Source organism: Crocuta crocuta, unplaced genomic scaffold, assembly GCF_008692635.1.
Source record: "Crocuta crocuta isolate KB4526 unplaced genomic scaffold, BGI_CrCroc_1.0 scaffold133, whole genome shotgun sequence".
NCBI lineage: Eukaryota > Metazoa > Chordata > Mammalia > Carnivora > Hyaenidae > Crocuta > Crocuta crocuta.
The window spans coordinates 4,905,058-4,918,417 of NW_027529438.1; the positions used below are offsets into that span (position 1 = coordinate 4,905,058).

At 58.7% G+C, this 13,360-nt stretch overlaps 1 protein-coding gene across 1 annotated transcript in view; it reads right to left on the reverse strand.

The window, feature by feature from the left end:
- Positions 1-3,412, reverse strand: part of LOC144228216 (sodium/potassium-transporting ATPase subunit alpha-2) — a 23,449-nt gene extending 20,037 nt beyond the window's left edge. The window contains exon 1 of the mRNA XM_077760020.1: positions 3,314-3,412. Within this exon, the coding sequence (XP_077616146.1) occupies positions 3,314-3,325 (12 nt within the window). The 5' untranslated portion in view covers positions 3,326-3,412. The remainder of the gene's footprint in view (positions 1-3,313) is intronic.
- Positions 3,413-13,360: the final 9,948 nt, after the last annotated feature.

The following is a 13,360-nucleotide window of genomic DNA, read 5'->3' on the forward strand; positions in this document are numbered from 1 at the left end:
TAGGGGAGAAGGGACTGGGGAGGGGCCGGGGGGCCTTGACAGTGCCTTCTAACTCCCTCTCCTCCCCTCCCCCCACAACCCTCAGGGATCCTGTCCCTGTTGTAGAGGGCAGCTCGATTTCTGTCCCCTGCCTTCTTCTCCACTGGCCCCTAAGGCTGTGCGAGACTTTCAGGAGCGGGCTTGTCTACACTCTGGTGTAATTCATTTTTTCATGAAGACTGGACCCCTGGATGGGATCGACAGCTAACATATTTGTCCCTTTCTGCAGGACAGTGTGCGTTTTTAAAAAGTAGCCTTTTCTTGGGGCGCCTGGGTGGCTTAGTCGGTTAAGCGTCCGACTTTCGCTCACGTCATGATCTCGCGGTTCGTGGGTTCNCTCCCCTGTGGTGTCCACTCTACGGGTTTGGACAAACGCCTCAGGGCTTGTGTCTATTACAGCCTCACACAGAGCAGTTTCACTGCTGGGATCGTGCATTTTTTTCCCCCATCAACGAGTCAGGGGCAATCCTGGGAAAGTGACAGCCGCCCTCGTCATATGTCATACGAGTTCATGAATCCAGCACTTGGTGGGGCAGCAGAGGCCAGGTGAAATCAGGGGCAGGGCGGGGAGCTCAGGGGCAGGTGGACGCCCTTGTCCCCCAGACACTGTATCTTGCGTTTATTCCCACGAATCAAGTGCACTTCGGGCTTCCTGAAGGCTGATCACCCTGGGGAGACTGAAGCGGCCCCCAGGAGAGGGGAAAGGCTCCTGGAAGGGTCTCCCAGCTCAGAAGGCCTAGGAGGGCTCATCTAACTGAATGGACTGAAATACTTTGGGTTCAGGGCGCCTGGGTGGCTCAGTCAGTTAAGTGTCTGAATTCGGCTCAGATCATGATCTCACGGATTGGGAGTTCGAGCCCCGTGTCGGGCTCTGTGCTGACAGCTCAGAGCCTGGAGCCTTCTTCGGATTCTGTGTCTCCCTCTCTCTCTGTCCCTCCCCTGCTCACACTGTCTCTCTCTGCCTCTCAAAAATGAATAAACATTAAAAACATTTTTAAAAAAAGGAATGCTTTGGGTTTACCAGCTCCACTTGGTGGAACAGAATGGGGGAATGAATGAAAAGTGGCGAAGGGACCAGGGCTAAGAGATCAGCTGGGACCAGCTTCAAGGTGACCCTCCAGAGTTTCAGGGGTAGGAGCAGGGCCTGGGCAGGGTGGGGGGTGGGACGGGGCTGGGGCAGAAAAGCAAAGCATAGAGAAATTTTGTATATTCAGACATGAAATAGCATCTGTGAAGACTGAAGTCCCCATGCATGGGGGGCATGTTGCACGGTGGCCCGGCTGAGCGGCTCCACGTGGCCCCCCTTCCCCTAAACTCCCACCCTGTTCTCCCCACGGCAGGCATAGAGCTTGGGACACACTGCCCCTTCCCCCTCCCATCCTGGCAAGGATCTCGGGCCCTGCAGCCAGGAGCCTGCGGAGATTTGGGGCCAGAGGGCTGCCCAGGCAAGAAAGAAACAGAGGAAGCAAGGACCCCCCCCTCTGCTGCCCCCCCAACCACAAGTCCCCCTCTCTGGGTCTTGAATGCTGAAGGAGAACAGAGAGTTCTTTCTGAGAGAGCCAGAGGCTGGGACAGAGTGGGGGCAGCTGGAAACCAGCCACGCTCCCCCCACTGCAGCCTCGTGGTGGCAGCTGGAGCGGGCTGGGCTCCCTCCCTCCGTCCCTTCCCCCAGCTCCCACGCTGCCCTTCACGGCCACAGGGTGCAGGGTGACAGTCAGGCCTCACTTTGTAGTGGAGATACAGGGGGGAAGAGATGGGAGGCCCAATGAACTGTAGCTGGGGTGTGGTAAAGGGGGCTTTCCCTGACCCTAAGACTCCCGATTCCCCCCAGCCTCTCCATCCAAGCAGAGCCGGTGAGAGGGCTACCTTCCCTGCTTGTCTCCACTTGGGGTGGGGGACCAGCGGGTAGCTTGACCTCCCCCCAGAGTCCCGCTTGGCAGCGGGGGACCCTTCCTTCCCTGGGGGAGTGAGAGATGCCAAGATGGAGCCGAGGGTCCTAAGATGGGATATCTTCCCCTGGGCGTGACATCCTTCTCCGTGAAGCCCATACCTCGCAGACCCTCACTCATCTACACACAATGACGTCTGTGCTCACATGTGCTTGCACGTGTGCCTGCTGAGGCACACACACAGGTGCTCGCCCATGAATATGTGTATCAGCTCTGGCCTGTGGAGAACACGTGTGTTGCAGGCACACGTACACACACACACACACACACACACACACACACACACACACACAGGTACTATTTATAGCTTCTACCCCAGCTCAGGAACCCTGGCGTCCAAGCTCGGAGTTTTCCCAGCTGCTAAACTCAGTGCAATAACACGTCCTTGTCTGACCCCTTCCTGGGCCTAGAAGCTCCCCCACTTCTCCCCACAGGCACCCCCTTTCCTCAGCACCCTCCTGTCACTCCCCAGGCCCCTTCTCTCCAGCCAGAATTCCACAAAAGGAAAGCAGACAGGCACAGTGTGTAAAGGGATTGGGTGACTTTTCTCCATATGGAAATTTCATTTCCAAGAATTCAGAGGCCGGTCCCTGCCCCCCACCCCCCACCCCACTACTGCTTGGCTGCTAATCTTCCCCCTTGGCATTCCCAGGGCTGCAGAATGTCGTGGGCAGGGGTGGGCTGAGGGGGTGCAGGCAGCTCTCACCAGCCTCTGGGAAAGTGCTCAAAGCCCAGGGCCACGGACGGAGGACACCGTTGCTGCCAGGGGACCCGGAGGGCTGCTGGGCTGGGCCGCACCGCTGCTCTGCCCCACGGCCCTCCCGGTGGCTGGCATTCAGGGACCCTGGAGCTGGTGTCGGAGCTTGGTGACTCGGGAGCCAGACCCCCAACCCGGCCTCTCCAGCCTCAAATGGGACCCCCACCCTCTCAGCCTGGGACTCCCAGAGGAATGGATATGTTTGGGGGGTAGCACAGGTGGGCAGCATTAACGGTGCCAAGTTCGGTTGGGCTGGGAGGCCAGGGGGTGCGGTGAGGGAGGTCTGGTTAGGAGGTGAGGAGGTGCAGGGATAGAGATGGGGATGGGGGTGGAGGGCTGCAGGGGCGCGGTGGAGAGGAGTTCACTTGGGCACCCAAGTGCCGTGGCCCCATGGACCCATTCGCAGCTGGGAGATTGTCAGTCTGAGGTCAAGCTGCCCCAAAGCTGGGCTTCTCTCTGCCCCTCCCCTCACACCCTTGCTCACCCATCCTTTCTCTCTAGCCTCCCTTACCCTCCAAGGAGCCCTCCTCCTCCCTACAGAGCAACCCCTCTCTTTGGGGATACTTACCCCACGGCCCATCTTGGGGCAGAGTGGCTGGGGGGGACTGGACAGGAGAGGTCACCCAGAGGATCCCAAGCTCACACTTCTGGTCTGGGACGGCCAGGGACCCCGGCAGACAGAGCAGGCAGCCAGCGACAGGGTAGCTTTAAATAGGTCCCTCTCCCCCTCTCCCCCGCCTTCCCCTCCTCGGGAAAGAAACGTTTGTTGAAACAGGATCCCTGAGGACTCCTCCCCTCCCGCCCCTTAAGCAACAGGCGGGTGGACTAGGGACGGTCCATCTGTCCCGCTCCGCGCCCCCCCCCGGGCTCCCCCCATCCTCCCTTGTCCTGTGGTGGCCACTACCGAGAGAGGCGAGGGGCAAGGCTGGGCTGGAAAGTGTGTCCCTTGGGGACAGGAGGGGGGGGCAGTCCCAGCAGCATCGCAGGATGCCAGAGGCCACTCTTTCTCTTGTTTCCCTGAGGGGGAAACTGAGGCCCAGACAATTTGAGTGGATAAAACCGAACCAGAACCCTGGCCTCCTGACTCTGCACCCAGCTTCCCAGAGAAGGACGCAGACGCTGTTCCCTGTACCGGAGAGGCTGTGGGAACACAGAAACCGGACAAAGTAGTCCACCTCGGAACGCAGGGCTGCCCCTGGTGCATGAGGCACCAGATGGACCCTGGTGAGAGCCAGCGGTGGCTTGAGGGGAGAGGAAATCCCCAAGTCCTCCAGGTGAAGCCTGTCCAGGGTTTGAGCATCATGACTCCAGGGGCCCGGGCAGTGGCTGGGGCAGGGACAGGGAGCGGAGGGGACAGCCCTGGAGCCAGCCCGGTGCTGGCCCGTGCTAATAGCTCTAGTTCGTGTCCACCCCTTGCTCCCGAAGGGACACGCCACTCCCTTATTCTCTCTTGAGGAGCCCTAGGCTGGTCTACACCTGGGGTTGGCAGGTGGGTCAAAAAAGAGGAAAATACCAAGTTTATACGGAGTTTCTTAGAGGTATATGGAGCTCACCATCGTAACAAGTGCCAAACCCGAGAACCAGGAAGGAGGCGGCTCTTTCCTTCTTTCAGGGATGGAGGGAGTTCAGATCGGCTCACTGGAGAGGCCTCTCTGCACTGAAGCAGGGGAGAGGCTGGGAGAAGTCCCTGGGGGTGGGGAGGGGGCCTGGCCTGGCTGGAAGGGGTGTCTATAACCTTCTACCAGCTGCAAACAGGGATAGAGAGGAGCTGGGACAGGACTGGCTGGTGTGGGGGTGTTGTCGCACATTATAATAGGCCAAAGAAGGGGGGGCGTAAAGAGAGGAAGGGGAGACCAGCAGGGGCGGGGTGGGGGAAGAAACAATCCGGCCCTGCCATCCGGGGCAGTCAGAGGACGGGATTCTCCTGGACTGTCCCCATTTCTCTGGGCACAAAGATGGAGTGGAGGGAAGCCAGCAGGGTGGGGGCAGGTCTGGGAGCCCTGGGCCCAGACGAGCCAAGCCGGGAGGGAAGGAGGCAGAGGCCCCGAGGTCCGCTGGCCCCGGAGGGAACTCCCTCCAGAGGGATTATGGAGCTCTGTGCCAGCAAATCCACTCTCAGGGCTCAGTGCTCAGGGCCGAATTCCCCAAATAACTGCCCGCACTTGGGATTTTCCACTTCAGGGATCCGGAAGGTCACATCCCGCTTCCGCTTGTCTTCTCTTAGGTTACAGCTGAAGGATGGGTATGAAGGGACAGACACCTTCTGTCCTCGGGCCCTCAGCGGACCTTGGAATTGAGGAGAACAGGCAGTGGAGGGAACAGTAAGGGAAAGGCAGGTCCCAGTTCAACAGGAGAGAGAGGCAGCGGAAGATACAGCGAGAAGGCTGGTGGTTAGACATGAGGAGGGACGGGAGGCCAAAGTCCCGGGAGGGGGGCCCACAGGTGCTGGGGGCCACTGAAGGTCAGTCTTTGGCTGGGCTGCAGGGAGACGAGGGATCCCCTGGGGCTCACGGGGGTCTGCTCCTCCGTTCCTGGCTCGGAACGCCCTCTGTCTGCCATGTGCTCTCAGGATGCAAGGTGATGGGAGAGAAAACCAGCCCGCCCCTGCACGCGTGTAGGCCTTGGTTCTCACTCCCCCGCACTCACCCCTGCCAGCCCCTCCCAGGGCTGCCCAGTCCTTCCAAGGCCATGGCTCTGGTCCCCGTGGCCAGGCCCATACCCGAAAGCACTGTGCCCTCCCTCTGCCCACACAGCTGGGGCTGCACCCAGCACTGGAGCCAGTGTGCGGCCCCCACGGCGATGCTGCTCACACATTTGGGGCTCAGACAGAAGAACGGCTGGACAGGACACCCCGGGGCCCACTCGCTGCCCAAACGTCCCTGACCACCCTCCCCACCTGGGCGAGCACGGAGCCCCAGGGAGTCTACTTCCTTCTCCTCCAGAGCGGGCCTCAGACGTCAGGACGTCAGTGGGGTGTGGACGCCCGGTCCCTTGATCTGCGGTGCCTGTGAAGAGAGCCAGCGGTCAGTGTGGGTGTCAGATGGACAGAGCAGAGATCAGGAAGGCCCAGAAAGTAGGAGGTGGGGAGGCCCGGGCCTGGCTGGGGAGTGGGTATGGGAGGAGGGCAGAGGCCCGTGGGAACGGGTGGTCCTGAATCAGACGTTCGGTCAGCACGGGGGTGCATGCATGTGCGGGACCCAGGGGCATGCCCGCGTGGGGCCCCGCGTGTGGGAAGGGGCCACGTGAACGTAGCACATGGAAATTGCAGAGGAGCAGCCCCAGAGGACAGGAGAGGCCGGCCCTGGATTGCACGTGTGCTCAGGCCAATGGAGCTGAACGCCGGCGTCCCGGCGAGCGCTGGTCCCTGGGTCGTGTGAGCGCGGTGCATGGTGTACGTGAGAGTCCTTGGGAGAATGTGTGTGTGCACCATGGCCGGCGAGGCCGCTCAGCGCAGATGGGCCGTCAAGGTCTCCCGGAAACAGTTTTGTTTCCTAAGTGACTAGCCTCCTGGGGCCTCGGGCCCAGACTTGAAGGTTGTTTCAAGATCATGAAAGAGAGTGGGGGAGGGAGGGGGCATGGAGGGACACTGGGAAGGCTCTCTCACCCCCACTGCCCCTCCTCCGCCCCTCACCCCACTTCTCTGCCCCAGTCCCGATGCGGACAGACTCAGCCGTCCTCCCCCAGCGTCCAGCCCTCTCTGGGGGCCTCCCCTGCTCCCCCTCCTCCGTGCCCTGCAAGCCTCCTCTCCCTTCTCCAGGGCCCCATGCTCCTGTCTGCCCCCACCTCACCAGGCTTCCAGGGCCTTCTTGGGAATAGAGGGAATTTTCTCCTTCCAGGGGAAGGCTGGCCTGGGCTGACAGCAGGGGCGGGGGGCCTGGAAAGGCCTGGGATGGTCATGGCAAGTGTCCTAGACAGGGGCCTCTCACCCTCCTTCTCCCCCAACTTTTCACAGGTTGTAGTGACCTTGTGGCGGGATGGTTGGGCTCAGAGCCACAGAGCGCCTGTCTGAGTCCCGCTGCTGCCTCAGTTTCCCCACTGGACCACAAGGCTGGTGTTGCATTTTCCCTCCGTCTCTCCCTTGATGTCCCCTCCTCTGCTTTCTTCTGGTCTTTCTTTCCAATTTACTCAAAATGGACTTTACAATCCTCTCTCTCTGTCTCTCCTTGCTTCTGTTGTGTTTTATCCCTCCTCCCAGATGATCTTCATGATCCTTTTTATTGTTAAAATTCCATGCGAAAGAACTCAGAAGACAGAGAGAGGAACACCCGGAATTTTCCTCCATCTCTCTGCCTCTGTGCCTGTACCACCGCCTTTGCCCTCTGCACCACTGTCTGGGTTTGGGCAGCCCCGGGTGCCCGTGCCCGCCCTCTGGAGGAGGCGACCCCGCTCTGGCCTTGCTGCTTCATCTGAAGGGCAGAGAGAAGAGCTGGAAAATCTGAGGTTCCTTTCCAGCTCTGACGGCCGCCAGATCCCAGGTCACTTCTCCTGGGCTCGTGGCTCAGCTCAGGTGAACAGGGGAAGTTACGTGCAGTAGTAACTGTGTGTGACCCTCTGCCTGGAGACCCCGGTTAAGAGGGGGAACCTAGGGGGCAGGCACCCCTATTTTGTGACCCACAAACAAGAGTGTGAGCCCTTTGACTACTGGCACCCGGGCAGGGAAGGGCTCAGGACTGGGCGAGGGCTACCTGGTATCTTACAAAGAGCCCCCTGTGTGAGGTGCAACGGGAAGAAGGGAAGGGCAGGTGCGTGGGGGGGGGGGGGAGGTTGCAGAAACCTGACGTTTCTTGGCTGGCATTTCATCAGCAAATACCAGATTAGTCTGTTTCCAGAGATTCTTTGGGCTGGAAAAATATGTTAGGGGTGATGGGGCGCATGGAGTTAATGGGCCTTGCTGAGTTTGGGGGTCAGGGGTCACAGCTGGACCCTCTAGGGTTCCTGTTTGCCTTTGATTCCATCCGGACAGGGAGGGAGAGGCCCTCCAGCCCCCCAAGGCAGGTTTGCTTTGGCCAGAGATCTGACCCGGCCACTGGCCCAGAGCACCCCGCCTCCCTCTTCCCCCTATCAAGAGGCAGCCTGACTCGGCCCCCAGCCTCCTCCTTCCTACCTCCTTCTTCCTTTACCAGGCCCCCTCCGCTTGGCCCAGGACACAGCTCTGTTGGTCTGCCTGCACCCGATGGCGTTCCGGGCGCCTGGCCAGCACAGGATGCCCTGCAAACATCTGGCCCATGGGGCCGCCGCCTTGTTCCCACAGAAGGCGTCCTCCTGGGGGCTTCAGGGAGGCCGGCCTCCTCTGTGCCTTGGTTTCTCTGCACGTTCAGGACCCATTCACTCCTGCACTCCTGCCTGGGTTCTCTCAGCGCTCGCTGCCTCTTGGGGGATGTGAGTGGCCCATGATTCAGCCGGTGGCACCTGCTCATTTTCCAGGCACTGAATCATTCGAATGTTCCAGCATTTGCTGAGCACTGACTGTCCAATGCTGTGCAAGGTACTGCAGAGACTGTGCCCAGAGACTGTGCCCAGAGACCATGCCAGTCAAGGCAAACAAGCCTCCCCCAACCCCCAGTCCTTCTGCCCAAGTCTCATGCCTCCCCTCCCCGCCATGGTCCTTCTGGCTGAGTCTCATGCCCCTTTGTCACCTTGGTTTGCTCTGCCCAAGGCCAGCCTCTAGCCCTCGGGGACTCTTCTTCATTTGCTCCAGCTCCCTCACTTTCCGACCTCTGCTCCTGCCCAGTGGGATTGGGTGGGCCTGGGCTCTGCCTCTCCCCAGGCACTCCCCCACCCCAAAGAGGTGGGAGCAAAGGCCGGGCCATGGGGGGAACTGGGGTGAGGGCAGAGGCTCGCCATGTAGGACTGGTTCTGCCATGAACTGCTGTGAACTTGAGTAGTTCTTGGCCTGCCAGTACAGTGAGGGGCTGACTGGGCAGGGCTTCTCATGCCTCCTGTTGCATTGCTGTCTCCCCCCGGCCCTCATTTCCAGCGGCCACGTGTTAACAGGTCTGAGGTAAGGCTCAGGCACCAGCGTCCTCTAAATCTCCCCAGATGATTCCGCGTGTGCAGGCGGGGTTGAAAGCCACAGAATCCAGACTGTCCCTAGGATCTCTAGCTCATCAGAGTGGCAGTTACCGAGGTACCATGTTCCTGCTCTAGCAATTTCCACACATTACTTAACTGGGTCCTCATAACAAATCTATTTTCTGGATAGGCAATGACCGTGAGAAGCTTACTCAACTAGGAGAGCTGGGACTCAAACTCAGGGAGGCTGGTTCCAGAGCCTGCACCAGGAACTTCTGTGGTGTTAGGATGCAGAGAAGGATCTCGGGGTGACCCGTGCACAAGCCCCCAGGCTGCCATGGCGGGAGTGAGGGGCGCCCCAGAAGGTAAAGGGAAGGACCGGCGCTGCCTCTGAGCGTTTGTGTTGAGCCAGACACAGCGGCTGCTGGCTGCACATCACTGGTTTACACGGTGATGAGAACTCGGAGAACGGGGAGTGCTTCTCAGCCGGCAAATTAGGAGGCCTTCTGGAGGAGGAGGCGGCCTTCTCCTTGGGCCTTGACTGATAGGTAGGATCTGGCTCAGAGAACCAGACAGAGCACTTGCCGTGCCGTAGAGGGAACCATGTGGGCTCAGGCACCGAGGTCTGTAGCATCCGATGGGCAAGGAAGAAACACGGGAGCCCACGCTGGAGATGGGTGTGGGCACCATTTCATGGGGGCATTCTAAATCCCGGTGTTTCTTAAAAGGCTCTCATGGTAATTATCACCTGGAGTGCTTGTTAAAAATATAGAAGAGCGGGCACATTTCTGGAAAATTCTGATACGTGAGGGCAGTGGCCGGGAGTGGGAATCTGTATTTTTACCACCCAGCAAATTTGAGGAATGTTGCTATCAGCAATACGGAGCTGTTTCTGAATTTTGAGCAGGGGCGTAATGCTCTGGGAAGGCCCGCTTGATTGCAGGGTATGTGTGTGCACACGGGCAGGGGTGTTACACTGAAAGGGAGAGACAGGGAGGACGTTCTGGCAGTAGTTTAGCCCAGGGGAGGTGAGGGCATGCAACCACACAGCGGCAGTGACCACGAGGAGAAAGGGCAGATGAGAAAGATCTTTGGGAGGCAGAATTTCAGGGTGTGGCAACGGATTGTAGATATGGTCAGGGAGGAAGGACTGGAGATGGGGAACGGACGTTGGCGCAAAGCTAACTAAAATTGGGGTCCGGAAGGAAGGTGCTTGTCTGGGAGAGAAGTCACACATTTGCTCTGGCTCGTCTAGTTCAGGGGCCAGCATCCTCAGCACCAACGGCCAGGGCCCGAGTGCCCCTTGCAGTGGGCGGTCACCCCGGCACCCTGTCCTGCCATCTGGCTGGACCCGCACCCTGTCTGCCGCCCCCAGACACCTGCTCCTTTGCGGGAGAATGGTCTGTCCTCTGCAGAGGCGCGTGACAGCGTGGTCCGGAACTCCCGGAGAAGGAGTCTTAGCGCTTTCGCTCACTGGACACAGTTTTCGCCTCTCTGAACTTCACATTCGTTCACAGCCCGAACTCACGGGGTGGTGTTGAGAATCCAAACGCTCAGTGCATGGTAGCTTGTTATGTTCTTTTTTTCCTTTTTTAAAAATTTTTTAATGTTTATTTATTTTTGAGAGAGAGAGAGAGAGAGACAGTGTGAGCAAGGGAGGTGCAGAAAGAGAGACACACACACAGAATCCGAAGCAGGCTCCAGGCTCTGAGCTGTCAGCACAGAGCCCGACGCGGGGCTCGAACCCACAAACCACGAGATCACAACCTGAGTGGAAGTCAGATGCTTAACCGACTGAGACACCCAGGCGTCCCAGTAGCTTATTATTTTCTGCCCTCGCTCTTCCGTGTCCTGGCCTCGGGACTGCTGTGTCTTCTTCAGGTGAGTCCGATCTCCAGCACCTGTCTGGCTCCAGAGGACAGAACTCAGCCCTTCCCCCGTTGCCCGCGAAGACAGCCTGGGCTGTTTCCTGAGGGATATGGAAGGTTCGAGCTCTGAAACAGGAGAAGCTTTCCATGAACCTGTAGATGCGAGTGACCCGGGCACAACAAAGTCCAGAGGTAGGGGCGGGGCCCTCCGTGGAGGCCATCTGGCCGCCCAAGAGGAAGGCCCAGCTTCCCTCTCTCTCAGCTACTTGCTCCCTCGCTCACTAGGTTACTTGGCAAATGTCTCGGGCTTCCATTCCTTGTGAGCCACTGTGCTGGGCGTGGGGGCCGAGCTGCGAAGAGCCAGCAGTGGCCTTGAGAAGCTCGCGGCCAAGATGGAGAGGCAGATGGGAAGAAGTCCGGAAACGGCGAGGTGGAGTGGGAAGCGGCATGGCAGAACAGAGGACGGGGTGCTGGGAACAAGGGCCGGGGTCACGGCAGCCCGGGGACTGTGGGCCCCCCGCTGGCCCATCTGCTTCTTTGTTTTTGTAGTCTTTATTTCTGGGTTTGTTTTCCCTCCGCTTTCCCAATGGAGAGCCTCTGGAAAAATTCCATCCTTGTTTCAGTTGGACTAGGAAAAGGGAAATTGTCCGCTCTTCAGCCAGGATGGCCGAGGGGTGCCAGGTCCCTGGAGAGCCCAGGTGCGCATGGTGGAGGAGGCAGGGGCTGTGGGGGGAGGGAGGAGCATAGGCGCCTGGGCAGCAGATGGGGACGAGAAGGAGGCTCAGCGGCTGTGTGCTCCCCATACTTTTCCCAGACCTCTCCTCATGTCCCCCACCCCCTGACTAGAGGGAAGAGTTAAGACCCCTCCACCTCAGAGAACCCTGTGAACCCTGGTTCCATTCTCTTTCTTCACCAAGGCCTGGGGTCCAGAGTCAGAAGGGAGCCTCCAATACCACTCAAGTTCTAGAAGGTTCTGTGTGTGTGAACCCCCACCATCCCTTTATTCCCGGTGTCAACACACACACACACACACATACACACACACACACCCCTCTCACTGATTTCCCTTTTGCTGGGCCTCCAGAGCCCCATCCATTTATTCAGCAAACATTTATTGAACACCCACTATGTGCTAAGAGCTGGGGATTGCACTGGTGGAAATGCTATTTCAAATGTTAATTAATTTATTACATTTTTTTTGAGAGTGAGCACAAGTGGGGGAGGGGCAGAGAGAGAGTGAGACATAGAATCTGAAACAGCGCAGAGCCCGATGTGGGGCTCAAACTCATGAACCCGTGAGATCCTGACCTGAGCTAAAGCCGGGTGCTCAACGGACTGAGCCACCCAGGCACCCCAAAAAGCTATTTCAAAAGGTTGTATAGGTACCAGGTGTGTCTATATAATACATACACACTGATGCATGTGTGCGTGTGAATAAGTGTGCAGGTTAGGGAAGCAAGAGGAAGAAGAATGTTCCACAGTCAAAGAACTCACATTTGAATCTCAGTGCTGCCATTTAGCCAGATGACCTTGGGTGACTTACGGAACCTCTCTGGGCCTCCTCCCCCATCTGCAAAACAGGCCACGAGAGCACTCGCCCTGCCGGGTGCTGGGAGGACTGAGCGGGTGCAGGGTGCTTAGCGGGGAGCTCGGCACAAAGCAGGTGCACAGGAAGTATCAGCAACAACCGGTGCCTCCTCCTCATCTCCCTCAGAGCTGGGTGTGCACAAACTCGTAAATGACCTGTTCTCCAAATCTGTCCCTTGCTCAACCTCAATGACTCAGAGGCAGCCGCCACCTGGCGCTAACTGCCTCCTGTCCCCTGAAGCTCATCTGGAAGACGCGGCCCACAAATCTCTGTCTAGCAAACCACTGCCATCTTCTGCCCTTGATTGCTCCCCAGTCCCCCACCCCAGACTGCCGGACTATGGAACGAGTGATACACGAAGTGGGGGGCTGCCTCCGCTCTGGGCTGCCCTCCCCACGGATGTCTGGGCCAGGGGTGGGGAGCCTCTGGGTGGAGCCCAAGCACTCCGGGACTGGGCAACCAGGACTAGTCGGGGAGGGTGGGCGAGGGGATTCCAGCTCAAAGGGATCCAGCCCTGGCATTTGCATTGGGCAGCCACTGGCGCTAATCCCAGGTATAGAAATGGCAGAGTCTCCCCAGGAGTCGGGGCAGGTCATGCTGAGGCCAGCAGTGGCCCTGGGGCCCCTCTGTTCTTGAACAGCTGTCTGTACCTTCCAGGTAGAGTTTGAGAACTGGGAAAGGAGTGTGGGCTCAACCAGGGCAAGAGGAAGTTTGGGGAAATAGACTCACACACATCATGAGGGCGCGGTGCCTAGGGGGTGTGGGGGAGGGAGGAGGGAGAGTCCAGTGTGCCTGTGTATGGCTGCGGGAGATGGCTCTGTGGTTCTGTGAGTGTGCATCCAGGGCCCCGTGTGGACGTCTCGGTTTCGGTGCGAGCTGAGGTGAAGGTGGGTTTTTGCTCTTATCTGTCTTATCTCTTATCTCTTTGCCTGAGCCTCTCTGGCAAGTTGGCAGAGAGGTTTCCCTTTTGGGTGGGTGGGAAAATATGGCTTATCTGGCGGTATGGGTCACGGCCGTATAAACACACATAGATCATAGGACATTCCTCTGTATGACCCTTAGCTCCACAGAGCTGGGATTCGTACACATTTAGAGACAGAGAGAGCGCTTGCACTGAGTACTTTGTGTGTGTGTGTGTGTGTGTGTG